The 23,919-nt window shown below is 45.3% G+C and overlaps 1 protein-coding gene across 1 annotated transcript in view; it reads right to left on the reverse strand.

The window, feature by feature from the left end:
• pomt2 (protein-O-mannosyltransferase 2) overlaps positions 1-23,919 on the reverse strand; it is a 185,204-nt gene that overhangs the window by 97,400 nt on the left and 63,885 nt on the right. The window contains exons 2-4 of the mRNA XM_052021379.1: positions 21,905-22,009; positions 20,298-20,406; positions 6,270-6,378 (exon numbers count right to left, since the gene is read on the reverse strand). Coding sequence (XP_051877339.1) covers positions 6,270-6,378; positions 20,298-20,406; positions 21,905-22,009 — 323 coding nt within the window. The remainder of the gene's footprint in view (positions 1-6,269; positions 6,379-20,297; positions 20,407-21,904; positions 22,010-23,919) is intronic.

Genomic DNA, 23,919 nt, shown 5'->3' on the forward strand with positions numbered 1-23,919 from the left:
AATCGTTAAATAGAAGTCAAACAGAAGCGAACCCAGCACCAATCCCTGTGGCACACCACTTGTCACAGGCCTCCAATCTGAAAAACAGCCCTCCACTACCACCCTCTGCCTCCTTATACCAATGCAATTTTGTATCCCTTTGGCTTACTCAGACGGGACCCCATGTGATCTAACCTTCCAGACCAGCCTACCACACAGCATCTTGTCAAAATCCTTGCTGGCCATGTAGACCACATCTACCATCCTGCCCTCATCCATCCTCCTGGTCACCTCTTCAAAGACCTTCATCAAATTTGTGAGACATGATTTCTCATGCACAAAGGCACAATGACTACTGTAATCAGTCCTTGACTTTCTAAATGCCCTTCCAAACCCTGTCCCTAAGAATCCCCTCCAGTATGTTTCCCACCACTGATGCTGTGAGAGTTCCTGCCCCCACCACAGATGCTGTGAGAGTACCTGCCCCTACCACTGATGCTGTGAGAGTACCTGCCCCCACCACTGATGCTGTGAGAGTACCTGCCCCCACCACTGATGCTGTGAGAGTACCTGCCCCCACCACTGATGCTGTGAGAGTACCTGCCCCCACCACTGATGCTGTGAGAGTTCCTGCCCCCACCACTGATGCTGTGAGAGTACCTGCCCCCACCACTGATGCTGTGAGAGTACCTGCCCCACTACTGATGCTGTGAGAGTACCTGACCCCACCACTGATGCTGTGAGAGTACCTGACCCCACCACCTTCTCAGGTAGTGCATTCTGGAGTTCAACCTACCTTTAGGTAAAAAAGTTCTCCCTCAATTCCCCTCTGTTTTGCATCTCTCTGTCATATCCTCCCTCAGCCTCCCCTGCTATAGGGAAGACAAACCCATTCTATCATCATAACATCCCAAGTAGCATCCTGGTGAGTCTCCTCTGCACCCTCTCCAATGTAATCACATTCTTTCTGTTGTCTGATGACCAGAACTGCATTCAATATTCCAGCTATGATCTACGTAGACGTTGTAGACATTCCATGAATTCCTTCTCTTGGGATCCAGTGCCAACCTGATTTTCCCAGTCTACCTGCGTATTGAAGACCCCCTTGATCACCGTAACGTTGCCTTTCGCACGTACCTTGTCTATCTCCTGGTGTATTTTGTACCCCACATCCTGGCTACTATTCAGAGGCCTATACACAGCTTCCATCAGGGTCTTTTTACCTTGGCGGTTCCTCCTCTACCCACAAAGATTCTACATCCTCTGATCCTATATCACACCTTGCTATCGATTTAATTTCATTTTTTAACAACAGGGCCACCCCACCCCCTCTGCCCACCTGCCTGTCTTTTCTATAGGATGTATATCTTTGGATGTTTAGCTCCCAGCTCTTTCACCCACGTCTCCGTGATGCCCACGACATTGTCCCCGCCAATTTTGATCTGTGCTATAAACCTTGTTATGTAAAACACCCTCAGTACTGCATTCACTGCCCTCCTTCTCAAAGTCATCCAGTGTTGCCTGAAGTTATATTCCTAATCCTTTCTCAATCTCTGTCCTGATTTTTATTCTAGAGAATTTAATAACCTCTCCTGCACTCTCCTTCCCTTTAACTTTTTCCATGATTTTCCATGCTGTTGAACCCACCCACCCACCTCCCCCGCCCCCCCACCTCCCCCCCCCAGTTTAGCTTAAAGCCCTGTCTACAGCCTTAATTATGTGATTTGCCAGCATGATTCAGGTGGAGCCCGTCCCATTGGAACAGCTCCCTCCTTCCCCAGCACTGGTGCCAATGTCCTCAAATTCAAACCCACTTCTCCCACACCAATCTTTGGTGTCCCTCCACTGGCAGTCATGTTTTCAGCCCACCAGGACCAAAGTTCTGGAATTCCCTCCCTGCTGCTTTATCCCCCTTTAAAGCATTCCACAAAGCCTACTTTGCCCTGATTCTTTGATAATTGTACCTGTAAAGTGACTTTTGGTAGAGACACAAGACAATAAGGTATAGGAGCGGAGTTAGGTCATTCAGCCCATTGCGTCTGCTCCGCCATTCGATCACGATAGACGTTTTATTCACCCCAGTCTCCCACCTCTCCCGTAACCCTTAACTCTGTTACCAATCAAGAACCTATCAATCTCTGCCTTAAGTACACCCAATGACTTAGCCTCCACAGCCCTCTATGGCAACAAATTCCACAGATTCACCACCCTCTGGCTGAAGAAATTCCTCCTCAACTCAGTTTTAGAGGGATGTCCCTTTATTCTGAGGCTGTGCACTCAGACCCTAGACTCTCAAGTGATGGAAACATCCTCTCCACATCCACTCTATCCAGGCCTTTCCATATCCAGTAATTTCAATGAGGTCCACCCTCATCCTTCTGAACTCCATCAGGCACAGACCCAGAGACATAAACACTCCTCATACATTAAGCCTGGGACCATTTTTGTGAACCTCCTCTGAACCCTCTCCAGGGCCAGCACATCCTTCCTTAGATGTGGGGCTCAAAATTGCTCACAGTAATCCAAATGCACTCTGACCAAACACCTTATAAAGCCTCAGTATTACATCCTTGCTTTTGTGCTCTAGTCCTCTCAAAATGGATGATAACATTGCGTTTGCCTTCCTTATTACTGAATCCACCTGCAAGTTAACCTTAAGGGAATCCAGAAATAGGACTCCCAAGTCCCTTTGCACCTCTGATTTTTGAATTCTCTCTCCATTTAGAAAATAGTCTACACCTTTATTCTTCCTACCCAAGTGCATAACCCTAAACTTACATATGCTGTATTCCATCTGCCACTTCTTCGCGCACTCTCCCAACCTATTCAAGTCCTTCTGTCTGCGCAACACTGCCTGTCCCCTCCACCTATCTTGGTATTGTCTGCAAACTTGGCCACAATGCCATCAGTTCCTTCATCCAGACCATTAATGTATAAAGTGAAAAGCTGTGGTCCCAACACTGACCCTGCGGAACTCCACTAGTCACCGGCAGACATCCTGTAAAAGACCCCTTTACCCCCACTCTCTGACTTCTGCCAGTCAGCCAATCTTCTATCCATGCCAGTACCTTGTCACTAACACCATGGGCTCCTATCTCGTTGAGCAGCCTCATGTGCAGCACCTCGTTAAAGGCCTTCTGAAAATCCAAGTAAATAAAATCTACCGAGTCTCCTTTGTCTAACCTGCTTGTTACCCTCCTCATAGCATTAAAACACACTTGTCAGGCAAGATCGCCCCTTAGCAAAACTGTGCTGACTTTGCCCTATTTTATTATGTACTTCGAAGTACTCTTGAAATTTCATCCTTAATAATGGACTCTAAAATTTTACCCACCACTGAGGTCAGGCTAACCAGCATACAATTTCCTGTCTTTTGCCTCCCTCCCTTCTTAAACAGCAGAGTCACATTTACTACTTTCCAGTCCTCTGGGATCCTTCCTGACTCCAGTGATCCATGAAAGATCACTACCCATGCCTCCACAATCTCTTCAGCTACCTCCTTCAGAACTCTGGGGTGTAGTCCATTTGATACAGATGATTAATCCACCTTCAGGCCTTTCAGCTTCCCCAGTACCTTTTCCTTAGTAATGGCCACCACACTCACCTCTGTCCCCTGCCTCTCTTGAATTTCCAGCATGTTACTGATGTCTTCGCAAAGTATTTATTTAGCTCCTCCACCATTTCCCCGTACCCCATTACTACTTATCCAGCATCATTTTCAAGTGGTCCAATGTCCATTCTTGCCTCTCTCTTACCCTTTATGTATCTAAAATAACCTTTGGAATTTTCTTTTATATTATTGGCTAGTTTACCCTCGTATTTCATCTTCTTCCTCTTTATAGCTTTTTCAGTTGTCCTCTGTTGGCTTTTAAAGGCTTCCTGATCTTCTGGCTTCCCACTAATCTCTGCCATAATGTAAGCCCTCTCTTTTACTTTTATACTGTCCCTGACTTCCCTTATCAGCATGGTAGCCTCGTCCTCCCCTCAGTGTCCTTGCTCTTTCTTCAATGAAATTCTGCTATGTCTCTCGAGTTACTCACAGAAACTCCTGCCTTTGCTGCTTCACATCTTCCCTGCTAGGGTCCCCTTCCAATCAACTCTGGCCAGCCCCTCTCTTATACCTGTGTTGTTACCTTTACATCAGATTTCAGTTTCTCTCTCTCAAACTGCAAGGTGAATTCTATATCATGTCCACTGCCTACACAGGATTCCTTCACCTTAAGCTCCCTAATCAAGTCTGCCTCATTACACAACACCAAATCCAGAATGCAGATGTTGAAATCTGGAGATAGGCAGTATAAAGAGGTGAGGGGAAGGGCTGGAGCAAGAGCTGGAAAGCATTAGGTTGATCCAGATGAGGAGGGGTGATAGGCAGATGGAGGAAGTAAGAGTGAAAGTAGTGACAGAGGCTGGGAGGTGACAGGTGGAGGCAACAAAGAGCTGCAGATAATGGAATTTGATAGAGAAGGAAGGTGGAGCATGGAAACCAAATAAATGAAGAGGGATGGGAAGATGGGAACAGTAAAGGAGGGGACTCTAGTGGCAGGTTGATTGGCAGATGGAATGGGTGGAGGAGGGGAACAAAACAGGGTGATGGGGGACTGGGGCAGGTGCAGGAGGAACTGGGTAGATCAGGAGGGGAGAGAAAAGGGACAGTTTACCGGAAATTGGAGAATTCAATGTTCATGCTGTCATATGGTAGACTATCCAGGCAGAATATGAGGTGATGTCCCTCTAGTTTCCACTTAATCTTACCCTGGCAGCGGAGGAGGTTGAGGATATGTCGTTGTGGTGAAGGGGAGAGGAATTAAAATGCCTAGCAACCAGGAGCTCCAGAAGGCCACGGCAGAAGCAGTTGCCTAGCTGGCGCTTGGTCTCACTGATGTAGAGGACATTGGTATTAGTTTATTATTGTCACTTGTACCGAGGTGCAGTGAAAAGCTTGTCTTACAAACCGATCGTACAGGTCAATTCATTACACAGTGCAGTTATATTGAGTTAGTACAGAGTGCATTGATGCAGTACAGGTAAAAACAGTAACAGTATAAAGTAAAGTGTCACAGCTACAGAGAAAGTGCAGTGCAATAAGGTGCAAGGTCACAACAAGGTAGATCGTGAGGTCATAGTCCATCTCACTGTATAAGGGAACCGTTCAATAGTCTTATCACAGTGGGGTAAAGCTGTCCTAAAGTCTGGTGGTACGTGCCCTCAGGCTCCTGTATCTTCTACCCGATGGAAGAGGAGAGAAGAGAGAATGTCCCAGGTGGGTGGGGTCTTTGATTATGCTGGCTGCTTCAGCAAGACAACGAGAGCTAAAGACAGAGTCCAAGGAGGGGAGGCTGGTGTCCGTGATGCGCTGGGCTGTGTCCACAACTCTCTGCAGCTTCTTCCAGTCTTGGGCAGAGCAGTTGTCGTACCAAGCCGTGATACATCCAGATAGGATGCTTTCTATGGTGCATCGGTAAAAGTTGGTGAAAGTCAAAGGGGACAAACCAAATTTCTTTAGCCTCCTGAGGAAGTAGAGGTGCTGGTGAGCTTTCTTGGCCATGGCATCTACGTGACTTGACCACGTATGACATCACATAGAGAGCATCAGATGACAGTTTCTATCCCACCATTATCAAACTCTTGAACGGACCTATCATACTTTAAAGATGAACTCTTAATCTCCCAATCTACCTCTTCATGGCCCTTGCACTTTTTTTGTTTACCTCCACTGTACTTTCTCTGTACCTGATACATTATATTATACATTCTGTTTTCTTTTAATACCTACTTATGTATGACATGACCTGCCTGGATGGCACGCAAACAAAAGTTTTTCACTATATCTTGTTACACGTGACAATAATAATAAACCAACCAATAATAAGCAATAAGCAAGGTCGGAGGAGATGCATGTGAATCTCTGCCTCACCTGGAAGGGTTGTTTAGAGTTCAGGTGAGGGAGGTGATGTCAGACGCATGTTACACCTCCTACTGCTGAAGTGCCTGGGGAGGGAGAGGGATGAACGGACCAGGGCGTCACGGAGAGACTGGTCCCTGTGGAAAGCAGAAAGGGGTGGGGAGAGGAAGATGTGGCTGGTGGTGGGATCATATAGTAGCTGACAGAAGTCATGAAGAATGATGTGCTGGATGCATTGGCTGGTAGGGTGAAAGTTGAGGACCAATGACTTTTCATCTTTTGCTCAGTTAAAAGGTATCAAACTAAAAGCAATTTGTTGTGGTTCAGACCCCGTACGGCATATTTATCAACCACTTCATCAGACTTATGAATGATTACTATTTACCTGTCCTTCATAGCGTTGAACTTAAGCATGCTCAGCACTGCTCCCAGAATAAAGAACATTAGAATTGGATCCAACAAGATGTACTGTGAAATAGTTATACATCCCGTGTCTGCCAAGGAAAAGAAAAGTTAGTCATTCATCCAATGTCTGCCAATAGAAAGACATTAAATCTTGGAAGTTATTGTTGCCTATAGATTGAACAACATCAGCTGCATCAACACCTCATCTTCCAGATCAAAGCTAGTAAATGACAGGGTCAACACTCAAAGTCTCTTCAACAATCTGCAGGACTCAAACCAGGATTACAACTAACAATTCCATTGTCATCCAGATGAGCAAAGCTCCAACAATGTTGAAGAAGCAATGAACCACCACCCAGGATAGAATACATTTCATGATGCAAAAAAACAAACTTCTGGAGGAACTCAGAGGATCAAGCAGCTTCTGTGAGGCAGAGAGATGGTCAACGTTTCTGGTTGAGAACCCTGCATTAGGACTGAGAACATACAAGGGAGGTAGCCAGCATAGAGAGGTGAGAGGGAGGGATGAGACAAGGGCAGGTGAGGAGGGGAATGTTGGGCAGATGGAGCCAGGTGGGCGAGAGGGAGGTGTGGAGTTGGGAGACAGCGTATGGTGGGTGATAGGCAGAGACAGAAAAGGAGAGCAAAGGGCAGATAATGCCAGGTGGGGGGGAGGGGGGGGGGGGGGAGGTTGGAAGTAAAAACAGGCTGGAAAGTGACAGGTGGAGAAACAAAGCGGCAGATGACGGAATCTTTTAAGGAAGGAAGGTAGGTAGGGAGAGTTGGTGGGCAGATGGAACCAGTTGGGGGAGGAGATAGGAGGCAGTAGGTTAAATGTGTGGGTGATAAGTAGATGGAAACAGGTTGGTGAAGAAAAGAAAATTGGGGATGGGGAGCTGAGGGAGGGTGGATGCTTGGAAAAAGGGGATGATAGAACCTGGGTGGATCAGAAGGAGAGAGTAAGGAGCACAGGGGATGTGGGTTATCTGAAATTGGAAAACTCAGTGCTCCTACCATTGGGTTGGAGGCTACCCAAGTGGAATATGAGATCTGAACATTGAATTTTCCAATTTCAAGTAACCCTTACCACCGGTGTTCCTCTCTATCCTTCCAATCTACCTCCTGTCCTCCCATTTTTGTTCCCACTCCCTATATCCCCCCTCCAGCCCATCACCCATTTTTGTTCCCCTCCTTACTCCTGGTTCCATCCACACATACTACATGCCGCATCCCCTTCATAACTCCCTTGAATGGTTCCCATTATCAGCTTAATTACTTATCAGATTCCAGCACTTCTAACCTTTGTGTCCCCATCTACCACCCTCTTGCCTCTGTCACCACCTTCACCATTTGCCCTTTTTTTCCTCTCCTATCCAGCAACCACCAATCACCCACCTGCCTCTCTCCTAGCTCCATGCCCCTTCCCCCTTCAGCTCCTTCTGCACATCATCCCTTGCCCCTCCTCGGCCCACCTATCACCCACTGGCCATTGTCTCACCCAACGCCTCTCTTTATACCAGATATCTTCCCTCTCCAATCGCAGTCCCGATTCAGGGTCTCAACCTGAAACACCGGCAAGGCCTTTCTCCTCACAGAAACTGCTTGACCCACTGAGTTCCTCAAGCAGTTTGTTTTTGCTCCAGATTCCAGCATCAGCAATCTCTTGTGTCTCCACTTGTCACCTTCCAGCCTGTCTTCACCTTCACCCTTAGCAAGGCCTTTGACAAGGTCCAACATGGTAGGCTGGTCCAGAAGGTTAGATCACATGGGATTCAGGGTGAGCTAGCCAATTGGATACAAAATAGGCTTGGTAGAAGAAGACAGAGGGTGGTAATGGAGGGTTGTTATTCAGATTGGCCTCTGACCTGTGATGTGCCACAGGAATCTGTGCTGAGATCACTGTTGTTTGTCATCTGTATTGCAGATGACACCTAAATTGGTGGTGTAGTGGACAGTGAAGAAGGTTATCTAAGATTACAACAGAATCTAGATGAACTGGGAAAGTGGACCAACGCATGGCAGGAGGAATTTAACTCAGACAAGTGCAAGATTTTGTATTTGGGGCAGGACTTGCACAGTAAATGGCAGGGCCCTGGAGTAACACACAAAATCCTGGAGGAACTCAGCAGGTCAGGCAGCATCTATGGAGGGCAATGGATAGTCGACATTTCGGGTTGAGACCTTTCATCAGGTCATGCAAATCTTATCAATTTTGTACCGAATAATTGGAGGACTTCGCCAAATCCTTCTGCAAATCTGTTGTACCTTCAGTCTTCACTCCTCTCTCAATTTATCAGCAAGATCACACCAGGTCACGGGTCACACCGGGGCCACGGGAGTCAGGCAAGTGGGTCACAGTCAGGAGGGGGAAGGAGAATAGTCAGGTACTAGAGAGTACCCCGTGGCTGTACCCCTTGACAATAAGTACTCCTGCTTGAGTACTGCTGGGGGAGACAGCCTACCTGGGGGAAGCAACAGTGGCAGTGTCTCTGGCACAAAGTCCGGCCCTGTAGCTCAGAAGGGTAGGGAAGAAGAGAGGACAGCACTAGTGATAGGGGACTCTATAGTTAGGGGGGCAGACAGGTGATTCTGTGGACGCAGGAGAGAAACTCAGAAGGTAGTTTGCCTCCCAGGTGCCAGGGTCCGGGATGTTTCAGATCGCGTCCAAGATATCCTGCAGATGGAGGGAGAACAGCCAGAGGTCATGGTACATATTGGCACCAACGACATAGGTAGGAAAAGGGAATGAGGTCCTGAAAAAAGACTATAGGGAGTTAGGAAGGAAATTGAGAAGCAGGACCTCAAAGGTAGTAATTTCAGGATTATTGCCTGTGCCACGTGACAGTGAGTACAGGAATAGAATGAGGTGGAGGTTAAATGTGTGGCTGAGGGATTGGAGTAAGGGGCAGGGATTCAGATTTTTGGATCATTGTAGCCTCTTTTGGGGCAGATATGACCTGTACAAAGAGGACGGGTTGCACTTGAATCCCAGGGGGACCAATATCCTGGCGGGGAGGTTCACTAAGGCTACTGGGGGGAGTTGTTGGGGGGTGGGATCTGAACTGGAGAGACTGGGGAAGAGGTGTTTGGCTCTCAAATAGAGAAAACTTGTAGTTGGTACGAGAGGGAGGATAGGCAGGTGATAGAGAAGGGACATGCTAAGACCGGTTTGAGATGTGTCTATTTTAACGCAAGGAGTATAGTGAACAAGGCGGATGAGCTTAGAGCTTGGATAAGTACTTGGAGCTACGATGTGGTGGCCATTACAGAGACTTGGATGGCTCAGGGACTGGAATGGTTACTTCAAGTGCTGGGTTTTAGATGTTTCAGAAAGGACAGGGAAGGAGGCAAAAGAGGTGGGAGAGTGGCACTGTTGATCAGAGATAGTGCCACGGCTGCAGAAAAGGTGGACGTCATGGAGGGACTATCTACAGAGTCTCTGTGGGTGGAGGTTAGGAACAGGAAGGGCTCAATAACTTTACTACTCATAGGGAAGCAGATCCTAGAAAGGTGTGATAATAACAGAGTTGTTGTGATGGGAGATTTTAATTTTCCAAATATCGATTGGCATCTCCATACAGTGAGGGGTTTAGATGGGGTGGATTTTGTTAGGAGTGTTCAGGAAGGATTCTTGACACAATATGTAGATAAGCCTACAAGAGGAGAGGCTGTGCTTGATTTGGTATTGGGAAATGAACCTGGTCAGGTGTCAGATCTCTCAGTGGGAGAGCATTTTGGAGATAGTGATCATAATTCTATCTCCTTTACGTTAGCACTGGAGAGCGATTGGAACAGACAGACTAGAAAGGAGTTTAATTGGAGTGAAGGGAATTATGAGGCTCTCAGGCAGGAAATTGGAAGCTTAAATTGGAAACAAATATTCAAAGGGAAAAGTACGGAAGAAATGTAGCAAATATTCAGGGGATATTTGTGTGGAGTTCTGCATAGGCATGTTCCAATGAGACGGGAGTCACAAGAGGATACAGGAACCATGGTGTACAAAGGCTATAATAAATCTAGACAAAAGGAAAAGAAAAGCTTACAAAAGGTACAGAAAGCTAGGTAACGTTAGAGATCTGGAAGAGTATAAGGCTAACAGGAAGGAGCTTAAGAAGGAAATTAGGAGCCAGAAGGGGACACGAGAAGACCTTGGCGAGCAGGATTAAGGAAAACCCCAAGGCATTCTACAAGTATGTGAAGAGCAAGAGGATAAGATGCAAAAGAATAGGGCCGATCAAGAGCAGCAGTGGGAAAGTGTGTATGGATCCGGAAGAAATAGCGGAGGTACTTAATGAATACTTTACATCAGTATTCACTATGGAAAAAGATCTTGGTGATTGTGGTGAGGACTTGCAGCAGGCTGAAAAGCTTGAGCATGTAGATATTAAGAAAGAGGAGATGCTGAAACTTTTGGAAAGCATTAAGTTGGATAAGTCACTGGGACCAGATGAGCTGTACCCCAAGCTGCTGTGGGAGGCAGGGGAGGAGATTGCGGAGCCTCTGACGATGATCTTTGCATCATCAATGGAGACAGGAGAGGTTCCAGAAGATTGGAGGGTGGTGGATGTTGTTCCCTTATTCAAGAAAGGGAGTAGAGATAGCCCAGGAAATTATAGACCGGTGAGTCTTACCTCAGCGGTTGGTAACTGATGCAGAAGATCCTGAGAGGCAGGATTTATGAACATTTGGAGAAGTATAATATGATTAGGAATAGTCAGCATGGCTTTGTCAACGGCAGGTCCTGCCTTACGAGCCTGATTAAATTTTTTGAGGATGTGACTAAACACATTGATGAAGGGAGAGCAGTAGATGTAGTGTATATGGATTTCAGCAAGGCATTTGATAAGGTACCCCATGCAAGCTTATTGAGAAAGTAAGGAGGCATGGGATCCAACGGAACATTGCAATGTGGATCCAGAACTGGTTGGCCCACGGAAGCCAAAGAGTGGTTGTTGAAGGGTCGTATTCTGCATGGACGTCGGTGACCAGTGGTACACCTCAGGGGTCTGTACTGGGACCCTTACTATTTGTGATCTTACGACCTGGATGAGGAAGTGGAGGGATGGGTTAGTAAGTCTGCGGATGACACAAAGGTTGGATGCGTTGTGGATAGTATAGAGGGCTGTCACAGTGGGACATAGATAGGATGCAAAGTTGGGCTGAGAAGTGGCAGATGCAGTTTAACCCAGATAAGTGTGAAGTGGTTCATTTTGGTAGGTCAAATATGATGGCAGAGTATAGTATTAATGGTAGGACTCTTGGCAGTGTGTGAGGATCAGAGGGATCTTGGGGTCCGAGTCCATAGGACACTCAAAGCAGCTGCACAGGTTGACTCTGTGGTTAAGGTGGCATATGGTGTATTGTCCTTCATCAACCGTGGAATTGAATTTAGGAGCCGAGAGGTATTGTTGTAGCTATATAGGACCCTGGTCAGACTCCACTTGGAGTACTGTGCTCAGTTCTGGTCACCTCACTACAGGAAGGATGTGGAAGCCATAGAAAGGGTGCAGGAGAGATTTACAAGGATGCTGCCTGGAATGCGGAGCATGCCTTATGAAAGCAGGTTGAGGGAACTCGGCCTTTTCTCCTTGGAGCGACGGAGGTTGAGGGGGGACCTGATAGAAGTATATAAGATGATGAGAGGCATTGATCGGGTAGATAGTCAGAGGCTTTTCCCCAGGGCTGAAATGGTTGCCACAAAAGGACATAGGTTTAAGGTGCTAGGGAGTAGGTATAGAGGAGATGTCAGGGGTAAGTTTTTTACTCAGAGAGTGGTGAGTGCGTCAAATGGACTACTGGCAACGGTGGTGGAAGCGGATACAATAGGGTTTTTAAGAGACTTTTGGATAGGTACATGGAGCTGAGAAAAATAGAGGGCTATGGGTAAGCCTAGTAATTTCTAAGGTAGGGACATATTCGGCACAGCTTTGTGGGCCGAAAGGCCTCAATTGTGCTTAGGTTTTCTATGTTTCTACCAGATCAGAAAAAGAGTGTGTCCTTATAAAGCAGGGCAACAAAGTGGGACAGAAGACAACTCAAAATGCTAATTCCAGATGAAAAACTTGAAACTGGATCCAAAATTGGCTTGGTGGTGGGATAATGGTGGATGGCTATTTTTCTAACCGGAAATCAGTAACAAAGATCAAGGCTGGAACCAATGAAGTATTAAACAAGAACTGAGTATCACCACTGGCACCAAGATTCAGCAAACCCTGAGACTGACATGTCTGTAATATATGATTTGGAATTCCAGTCAAGTGAATGTTCTCTTCCCGAAATGTCAACTGTCCATTTTTATCCACAGATACTGCCTGACCCACTGAGTTCCTTCAGGCATTTGTTTGTTTGTGCTCGAAGATCAGTAAATTTGTAGATGAGAGGAAACTTGCTGGAGTTGTAGATAGCAAAAAAAAATTGTTTTAGGATAATGCAGGACATAGATCAGCTAGAAAGTTAGGAGGAGTTGTGGCAAATGGAACTTAATCACAACAGGTGTACAGTAATGAACTTTGGAAAGTCCAGTTCTGGAAGGAGGCAAAGAAAATGACAGGGTCCCAAGGAGCTTGACATAAAGAGAGACCTTGGGTTGCAAGTCCATAGCTTGCTGAAAGTGGCAACACAGGTGGATAAGCTAGTGAAGAAGGTATTTGGTTGCTTGCATTGATAGCCAAGGCATCAAGTATAAGAGATATCATGTTGCAACTGTATAAAACATTGGTCAGGGCGCATTTGGAGCATTGTGTACTGTTCTGAGGCACAGTACAGGAAGTGATGGTGAGAGTGCAGAAGACATTTGCCAGGATGTTGCCTGGAATGGATGTATGTAGTTATCAGGAGAAATTGATTAGGCTGGGTTTACTCTCACTAGAAAGTAGGATGCTGAGAGAGGTTTATAAAATTATGGGGAACATAGAGTCAGAGCATGGAATCAGGCCCTTCACCCCAAGTCATCCATGTCAACTGTGTTGCCCAGCGACCTAGTCCCATCTGCCCAAGTTTAGCTCATAGCCCTCTAAACCTCTGCTATCCATAGACAATACGGATAGTCAGAGCCTGTTCCGTAGGACAGGGGAGTCTAGAGCTAGAGGGCATGGGTTTAAGGTGAGAGGCGAGAAATTTAAAGGAGATCTGAGAGGTAGTTTTTCCCCCCACAGAGAGTGGTGGTTATCTGGAATGATCAGCCAGAGGAACTGGTAGAGGCAGATACAATTACAACATTTAAAAGGCATTTGGACAGATCTAAGTACCTGTCCAAATGCCTTTTAAATGTTGTAATTGTATCTAAGAGAGGTACAGAGGGAGATGGACCTAATGCAGGCAGATATGTTTACTGTGGAGAAGGACATGGAAACTCATGAGTTCAGGGAATAGGGATATCCTGGAGCATATCAACATTATGAAGGCGGTGGTGTTGGAGGTCTGAAACACATAAAGGTGGATAAATCTCCACAGTCTGACCAGGTGTATCCTGGAGTGTTATGGGAAGCAAGGAAAGAGATCCCTGGGGCCCAGAAGAAGATTTTTGTCATTTCATTAGCCAAAGCTGAGGTAGCAAAAGAGGACAGCTAATATTGTTCCTTTATTTAAAAAGGGCAGCAGGCCGTGATAACCCAGTGAACTGCAGGCCAGTGAGCCTTACATCAGTGGTGGGATAGTTATTGGAAAGAATTTTGAGGGAAGGATTTTATTTACATTTGGACTGTAGAACTGATCAAAGGTATCAAGGACTGATTAGGGATAGTCAGCATGGCTTTGTGAGTGAGAAGTGGTGTCTCACAAATTTGGCGAGTTTTAGAACAAAGAACAGGACAGTATAGGAACAGATGAAAAACACGATGACGCTGGAGGAACTCAGCAGGCCAGGCAGCATCCGTAGAGAAAAGCAGGTGGTCGATGACCCAAAACGTTGACCGCCTGCATTTCTCCACGGATGCTGCCTGGCCTGCTGAGTTCCTCCAGCATCATCATGTTTTTCATCTAGATTCCAGCATCTGCAGTCTTTTATTTCTCCAGCACAGGAACAGGCCCTTCAGCTCACGATATCTATGCCAACCATGATGTCAAATTAAACTAATCCCATTTGCCTGCACATAATCTATATTCCCTGCATTCCCTACATGTCAACATACCTTACTAAATGCCTCTTAAACATCACTATCGTATCTGCTTCTACCACACCCCCTGGCTGTGCATTCTAGCACCTACGACTCTCTGTATAGAACATAGAACACCTCAACACAGTACAGGCCCTTCGGCCCACAATGTTGTGCCGACATTTTATCCTGCTCCAAGATCTATCTAACCCCTCCCTCACATATAGCCCTGCATTTCTCTATCATTCATGAGTATATCTAAGAGTCTTTTAAATGTCCCTAATGCATCTGCCCCCACAACCTCTGCTGGCAGTGCGTTCCACACACCCACCACTCTCTGTGTAAAAAACTTACCCCTGACATCCCCTTATACCTTCCTCCAATCACCTTAAAATTATGTCCCCTCGTTTTAGCCATTGTCGCACTGGGAAAAGGTCTCTGACTGTCCACTCGATCTATGCGTCTTATCATCTTGTACACCCCTATCAAGTCACCTCGCATCCTCCTTCTCGCCAAAGAGAAAAGCCCTAGCTCACTGGCAACATCCTGGTAAATCATCTCTGCACCCTCTCTGAAGCTTCCACATCCTTTCTATAATGAGACGACCAGAACTGAACACAATATTCCAAGTGTGATCTGACCAGAGTTCTATAGAGCTGCAACATCACCTCGCGGCTCTTGAACTCAATACCCTGACTAATAAAGGCCAACACTCCATATACCTTCTTAACAACCCTATCGACCTTCGTGGCAACCTTGAGGGATCTATGGACGTGGACCCCAAGATTCCTCTGTTCCTCCACACTGCTAAGAGTCCTGCCATTAACCTTGTATTCTGCCTTCAAATTCGATCTCCTGAAGTGTATCACTTCACACTTATCCAGGTTGAACTCCATCTGCCACTTCTTAGCCCAGCTATGCATTCTGTCAACATCCTGTTGTAACCTACAGCAACCTTCTACACTGTCCACAACACCACCAACCTTTGTATCATCAGCAAACTTACTAACCTGCCCTTCCACATCCTCATCCAAGTCATTTATAAAAATCACAAAGAGCAGTGGTCCCAGACAAGATCCCTGCAGAACACCACTGGTCACTGACCTCCAGGCAGAATATGCTCCATCTACCACCACCCTTTGTCTTCTATGGATGAACCAATTCTGAATCCACACAGCCAAGTTTCCCTGGATCCCATGCCTCCTGACTTTCTGAATAAGCCTTTCATGAGGAACCTTATCAAACACCTTACTAAAATCCATGTACACCACATCCACTGCTCTACCTTCATCAATGTGCTTTGTCACATCCTCAAAGAATTCAATCAGGCTCGTGAGGCACGACTTGTCCCTCACAAAGCCATGCTGACTGTACCTAATCAGCCTATGCTTCGCCAAATGCCCATAAATCCTGTCTCTAAGAATCTTCTCCAGTAATTTTCCCACCAATGAAGTAAGACTCACTGGTCTGTAATGCCCAGGGTTATCCCTACTCCCTTTCTTAAACAAAGGAACAACATTTGCCACCCTCCAATCATCTGGCACTACTCCTGTGGCCAGTGAGGACGCGAAGATTGTCACCAAAGGTGCAGCAATCTCTTCCCTAGCTTCCCATAATAATCTTGGATATATCCAGTCTGGCCCCAGTGACTTATCTATCCTAATGTCTTCAATAGTTCCAGCACATCCTCTTTTCTCGCATCAACATGCCCTAGCATATCAGTCTGTCATACACCATCCTCACACTCATCAAGGTCTCTCTCTCTGGTGAATACTGAAGCAAAGTATATAAAAAAAAACTTGCCTCGCTCATCTCCTTCTCAACTTAAAGCTATGCCATCTAGTATTTGGCACTTCCATCCTGAGAAACAGACTCTGTCTATCCAATCTATGCCTCTCATTACTTTATGAACTTCTATCAGGTTTCCCCTCAGCCTCCAATGCTCTGGGGAAAACAATACAAGCTTGTCCAACCTCTCCTTATAGCTAATACTTTCTGATCCAGGCAACATTCTGGTGAACCTCTTCTGCACCCTCTCCCAAGCCTCCACATCCTTCCTGTAATGGGGCAACCACTTACTGCACAGTACTCCAAATGTGGCCAAAACAAAGTTTTATACAGCTCCACATGACTTCCCAACTTTTATACTCAGTGCCCCAACCAATGAAGGCAAGCATGTTGTACAAATTTTTTACCATCCTACTTGTGTTGCCACTTTCAGAGAACTTTAGACCTGCACCCCAAGATCCCTCTGTGCATCAATTCTCTTCAGGGTCCTGCCATTTACTGTATACTTTCCACTTACATTTGATCTGATAGTGGGGTATAAAATTGAGAGGGGCATAGATAGGGTGAATGCAGTCTTTTTCCCATGGTTAGGGAATCAAGAACTAGAGGGCTTAGGTTAAGAGAGAGGGGAAAGATTTTTTAGGAACCTAAGGGACAACTTTTTCACACAGAGATGATACGTATATGGAACGAGCTGCCAGAGGAAGTAGTTGAAGCACGAATAATAAAATTTAAAAGTCATATGGGCCAAATGCAGGCAAATGGGACTAGCTTAGATGGGAAGCTTGGTTGGCATGGACAAGTTGGGCCAAAGAGCCTGTTTCCGTGTTATATGACTCTCTGACCCACCCACCTCCACCACCGCCACCCCCCCCCCCCCCCAAAGTGCAACAGCTAACACTGCTCTGGATTAAACTCCATCTGTCATTTCTCTGCCCAGATCTCCAATTGATCTATATCCTGCAGTATCCTTCACTATCTACAACTCCACCAATTTCTGTGTCATCTGCAAACTTACTAATCAGCCTACCTACATTTTTGTCCAAATCATTTAATATATATCACAAACAACAGAGGTCATGCACTGATCCCTGTGGAACACCACTGGTCACAGACCTCCAGTCAGAATAACACCCCTCACCACCAGCCTGTCTTCTATGGCCAAGCCAATTTTTTCACTGCAGATCCCATGTCTTTTAATATTCTGGATCAGCTTATCATGAAGAACATTGTCAGGTGCCTTACCAAAGTCCATGTAGACAACATCCACTGCTCTGTGCTCACCAATCACCTTTGTAACCTCGTCAAAAAATTCAATCAAGCTCGTAAGAAATGATCTGCCCTGCACAAAGCCATGCTGACTAAATCTAATAAATCCATACTATCCCTAAGAAACCTCTCTGATAGCTTCCCTAGCACTGACGTAAGGCTCACCACCCTATAATTGGCTGGATTATCCCTATTGCCTTTCATAAACAAAGGAACAACATTGGCTACTGTCTAATCCTCTGTGACCTTGCCTGTGGCTAGAGAGGATACAAAGATCTCTGTTAAGGCCTCAGCAATGTCCTCTCTTGCCTCTCTCAATAACCTGGGATAGATCCCTTCAGGGCCTGGGGACTTTAAGGTGGATAATGTTTTTCAAGAGACCCAGCACCTCCTCTTTCTTGGTATCAATATGCCCTAGAATATGAGCATACCCCACACTGATCTCCCTAGCCTCCTCTTGGTGAATACCTCAGCCACTTCCTCTGGATCCAGGCATAAATTCCCTTCTTTGCCCTTGAGTGATCCTACCTTCTCATATTAACAAGAGGGTGGCCAGTATGAATAAAATTTTTTTTGAAGAGGTGACCAAGATGATCGATGAGGGCAGGGTGGCAGATGTTGTCTACATGGACTCTAGCAAGGACTTAGACGAGGTCCCTCACAGTAAGCCTGTCCAGAAGGTTGGATCATACGATATCCAGGGTGAGCTAGCCAACTGGATACAAAACTGGTTTGGTGGCTGGCGGCACAAGTTGGGGTAGTGCATGGTTGTTTCTCAGATTGGAGGCATGTGACCAGTAGTGTACCACAGTGATCAGTGCTTGGTCCTCTGTTGTTTGTCAGATATGTTAAAGATCTGGATGGGAATATAGGTGGCATGATTAGTAAGTTTGCAAATGACAACAAAATTGGTTGTATCCTAAACACAAAGAAGTTTGTCTAAGATTTAAACAAGATATTGATCAACTGGGAAAGTGGGCAAAGGAATGGCGGATAGAATTTATAGATTTATATTAATCAAGTTGTACAGCACAGAAACAAGCCCTTTAGCCCAATTTGTCCATGCCAACCAAGATGTTTATGCAAGCTAATCCCATTTGCCCACATTTTGTGCATATCCCTCTAAACTTCTCCGATCCATGAACCTGTCCAAATGCTTCTGAGACGTTAAATTAAATATTGTAATTGTACCTGCCTCTACCACCTCTTCTTTAATACAGATTAGTGCAGAGTGATATATTTCGGGAATTTAAACAAGGACAGGACAGACACAGTAAATGGCAGGGCCCTGGGGAGTGCTGTTGAAAAGAGAGACCTAGGAGTACAACTACATATTCCTTGAAAATGGTTACAATCGTATACAGGGTGGTGAAGAAGACGTAGGGTGTGCTGGCCTTCATCGGCCGAGGCATTGAGCACAAATTACAGTCGTACAAAACATTAGTTAGGTCGTACTTGGAGTATTGTGTGCATTTCTGGTCACTGCACTACAGGGAATATGTGATTAAGCTAGAGAGGTTGCAGAAAAGATTCACAAGGAGTTGCCTGGATTCGAGGGCTTAAGTTATCAGGAGAGAATAGATAGACTGGGTTAATTTTCCCTGAAGCAAAGGATCCCGAGAGGTGACATAGAGGTTTTATGTTCCAGTTGTATAAGTCGTTGGTGAGGCCACACTTGGAGTACTGCGTACAGTTTTGGTTATCATAGGAAAGACATGGTGAAACTGGAAAGAGCGCAGAGAAGATTTACGAGGATGTTGCCAGGAATTCAAATCTTCCCAAGATGGCGCTGGACTGTGGCAACTCGTTGCAAACTGTTCTTTGCAGATCCACTCATTACTTCTATTACAGTCGTTCTACTGAATCTATTGTTTTTACCTTGTACTACTTTGATGCACTATGTAATGAATTGATCTGTATGGATAGCATGCAAGACAAGTTTTTCACTGTATCTGGGTACATGTGACAATAATAAACCAACTTAGAGTTATAGGGAGAGGTTAGCCAGGCTAGGTCTTTATTCCTTGGAATGCAGGAGAACGAAGGACGCCCTTATAGAAATGTTTAATATTATTAGAGAAATAGATAAAGTGTATGGTAACAGTTTTTTCCCCAGGGTAGGGGACATAGGTTTAGGGTGAGAGAGGAAAGATTTAAAAGGGACCCAAGGGGCAACTTTTCCATGCAGAGGGTGGAGAGTATATGGAATGAGCTGCCAGAAGAAGTGGTTGAGGCAGGTACTGTATAATAGTATCATTTAAGAAGCACTAGGACAGGTACATGGAGAGGCAGGGCTTAGAGGGATATGGGACGAACACAGGAAATTGGGACTAACTGGGTGGGCACCGTGGAAAGGGCCTGTATCCATGCTGTATTGCTCTATGACTATATATAAAATTATGAGAGGCATAGATGGGGTAGATAGCCAGAGTCTGTTTCCCTTGCTAGGGATGTCAAAAACTAGAAGGCAAAGGCTTAAGGTGTGAGCCGGCAGAGGTTTAATGAAAATCCGAGGGGTAAATTTTTTTTTAACACAATAAGTGTTTGGTATCTGGAATGAACTGCCAGGAGAGCTGGAGGTGCCAAGAACAGTAACAACATTTGAGAAGCATCTGGACAAGTACCTGAATGACCATTGAGGGTATTAAAGCAGGCAAGTAGGTTTGGTTTAGATGAGCATGATGGTCAACACAGACACGGTGGGCCAAAAGGGCTGTTTCTGTGCTGCACGACTCTATATACTCACACAAGAAACAAAAATTACTGTTTAAATGTACACCCCCATATAATCAGAATATCTCCAATTATACTATAATAGGCTGTGCAAGATATTCAAATATAATCAGTGAGAAACTTACCAAATATCAAAATAACAGCAGCAAGAAGTGCAGCAGTAAGTGACCTGGTCAGCTCCAAAACAATGAGATACGCAAAGGGAACAAGAGAGGAACCCAAGGTTGCACAGAGCTGGAGATATTAGGAAGGAAGCGCACACAAGACAGAAAAAGAACAGGTTAACATGAGAAATGTGAAAATAGCAACCAGTCTGTGGAAACTACACTAATGGATGCAAATATCATAGATTCACAGAGTTACACAACACGTAAATAGAACCTTCAGCCAACTCATCCACGCCAACCAAGATGCCTATCTGTGCTAAATTCCATTTGCCTGCATTTGGCTCATATCCCTCCAAACCTCTCCTATCCATGAATCTATCTGATTATCTTTTAAACATTGTAATTTTACCTAATTCTACCACCTCCTCTAGCAATTCATTCCATATAACACCCTCTGTGTGAAAAACTTACCGCTCAGATCCCCTTTAAATTTTTCCCCTCTCACCTTAAACCTGTGCTCTCCAGCTTTAGATTTCCAAACCCTGGGAAAAAGACTGTGACCATCTACCTTATCTGTGCCCCTCATAATTTTATAGACCTCTAAAAGGTCACCCCTCAGCCTCCTTCGCTCCAGGGAAAACAAACCCAGCCTGTCCAATATCTCGTCATAACTCAAACCCTCCAATCCCGGCAACGTCCTTGTGAATCTTTTCTGCACCCTCTCTAGCTTAATCACATCCTTCCTATACAGTGGTGATCAGATCTGTACACAATACTCCAAGTGTGGCCTCACACCAACAATATCAAGAGGATATCATCTTGAAATCTGATGAAAACTGATGTACATAATGAGCACTTAAATTCTTTTGTCAGACAATTACAAAAATGAAAGCTAAACCAGGAAACTTCAGCATTTTCAGTGCACTTTTGTTTGGAAAATATCCTTCACAGCAATGTCTGCATCCTACACTGATTATGCAAGTACGCATCTTAATAAGACAACTGACTGGTACCTCTCTGCCCCTCTTCCTCATGAAGGTATCTACATTTTAGGTATAAGACAGTTCTGGTCGCCCCATTACAGGAAGGATGTGGAGGCTTTGGAGAGAGTTCAGAAGAGGTTCACCAGGATGTTGCTTGGATTAAAGGGGATTAGCTACAAGGAGAGGTTGGACAAACTTGGGTTGATTTCTCTGGAGCATCGGAGGTTGAGGGGAGACCTGATAGAAGTTTATAAAATTATGAGAAGCATAGAAAGGGTAGATAGTCAGAATCTTTTTTCCAGGGTAGAAACGTCGACTACTGGAGGGCTTTAAGGTGAGAGGAGGAAAGTTTAAAGAGGATGTGCAGAGCAAGCTTTTATTTACAGAGACTGGTAGGTGCCTGGGATGTGCTGTCAAGGGTGGTAGCAGAAACAGATATGATAGTGGCGTTCAAGGGGCTTTTAAATAGGCACATAAATATGCAGTGAATGGAGGGATATGGATCACGTGCAGGCAGAAGGGATTAATTTAATGTGGCATCATGCTCAGTACAGACATCGTGGGCCGAAGGGCTTGTTCCTGTGCTGTACTGTTCTATATTCTAAGAACATCCTGCCCATTTGTTCAGTCTACATTCCTTACCGCTCTCATGCCATAGTAGTGGTGGTGCTCATACTTGTCTCCAGGTTTCTTAAAGGGGAAGGTACCATCATATCCAGTCAGATAGCCTGCTAATCCAATTAACATCTAAAAACAGGAAAACAATAACTGAATGCATACAGAGAAAAACAGTAACAGGTGAATAAAACATTAAAAGCATCACTTAGTCAGGAAAGCAATTAAAAAGCAAACAGAGAACTGGGATTTATTTTGAGACAAATAAATTAAAGATAGTGATTTTAAACTGTACAAGAGCACTGGTCAAATCACAAAGCACTATGCAGCATTCAGGTGCCTGTGTTATAGAAGGACATTATAACACTGGAGAAAGTGAAAAAGGATGGCATCAGAATGTAGAGACTGGGGCTTTACTTTGGAAATAAGACAAAGAACACCTCTTAGAATTATTTAAAATTATCAGTACATTGGTTCGGCTATATTTGAGGAAAATATTTTCATTGTGAGATTATCTAAAACCAGGATCCAACAATGCAAGTTAAAAATCCAAAAGTGAAATAAGGAGAAAAAGTACCACAGATGCAGAAAATCTGTAACAGAACAAAAAAATGCTTGAAATACTCAGCAAATTAAGTGTGTGTGCAGACTGAAATAATTTACATTCATGGCATTTTATCAGAGCAAGGTTCAGGATGTTAAACTGAAATAGAACCATAGAACCATACAGCACAAAACAGGCCCTTCGGCCCACCATGTTGTGCCGTCCATCAAACCACCCTCACACTACCTAACCCCTTCCTCCCGCATATCCCCCCATCCTACACTCCTCCATATGCCTATCCAACAAGCTCTTGAACCTGTTCAATGTATCTGCCTCCACCACCACCCCAGGCAGTGCATTCCATGCACCAACCACTCTCTGGGTGAAAAACCTCCCCCTGACATCTCCCCTGAACCTCCCACCCATAACCTTAAAGCCATGCCCTCTCGTCTTGAGCACTGGTGCCCTGGGAAGGAGGCGCTGACTGTCTACTCTATCTATTCCTCTCAGTATTTTATATACCTCTTATCATGTCTCCTCTCATCCTCCTCCTTTCCAGTGAATAAAGCCCTAGCACCTTAAGCCTCTCCTCATATTCAATACTCTCCAATCCAGGCAGCATCCTGGTAAATCTCCTCTGCACCCTCTCCAACGCCTCCACATCCTTCCTATAATGAGGCGACCAGAACTGAACACAGTACTCTAAGTGTGGCCTAACTAGAGTTTTGTAAAGCTGCATCATCACCTCGCGGCTCTTAAACTCAATCCCGCGATTTATGAAAGCCAATATCCCATTGGCCTTCTTAACTGCTCTTTCCACCTGTGAGGCAACTTTCAATGAACTGTGAATATGAACCCCCAGATCCCTCTGCTCCTCCACACTGCCAAGTACCTTGCCATTCACCCAGTACTCTGCCCTGGAGTTTGTCCTTCCAAAGTGTACCACCTCACACTTCTCCGAATTGAACTCCATCTGCCACTTGTCAGCCCAGCTCTGCATCCTATCAATATCCCTCTGTAAGCTCCGATAGCCCTCCACACTATCCACAACACCGCCTATCTTAGTGTCAGCCGCAAACTTACTAACCCAGCCCTCCACCCCCTCATCTAAGTCATCTATAAATATCACAAAAAGTAGAGGTCCCAGAACCGATCCCTGCGGGACACCACCAGTCACTGCCTTCCAATCCGAGGGCACCTTCCACCATAACCCTCTGCTTTCTACATGCAAGCCAATTCCTAATCCACACAGCCAAGCCTCCTTGGATCCCTTGGCCTCTGACCTTCTGAAGAAGCCTACCATGAGGAACCTTATCAAACGCCTTACTAAAATCCATGTAAACCACATCCACCACACTGCCCTCATCAATCTTCCTGGTTACCTCCTCAAAGAACTCTATCAGGCTTGTGAGGCAAGATCTTCCCTTCACAAAGCCACGCTGGCTGTCCCTAATCGGTCCATGATTCTCTAGGTGTTCATAAATCCTATCCCTTAGAA

Source organism: Pristis pectinata, chromosome 1 (assembly GCF_009764475.1).
Source record: "Pristis pectinata isolate sPriPec2 chromosome 1, sPriPec2.1.pri, whole genome shotgun sequence".
Classification (NCBI taxonomy): Eukaryota; Metazoa; Chordata; class Chondrichthyes; order Rhinopristiformes; family Pristidae; genus Pristis; species Pristis pectinata.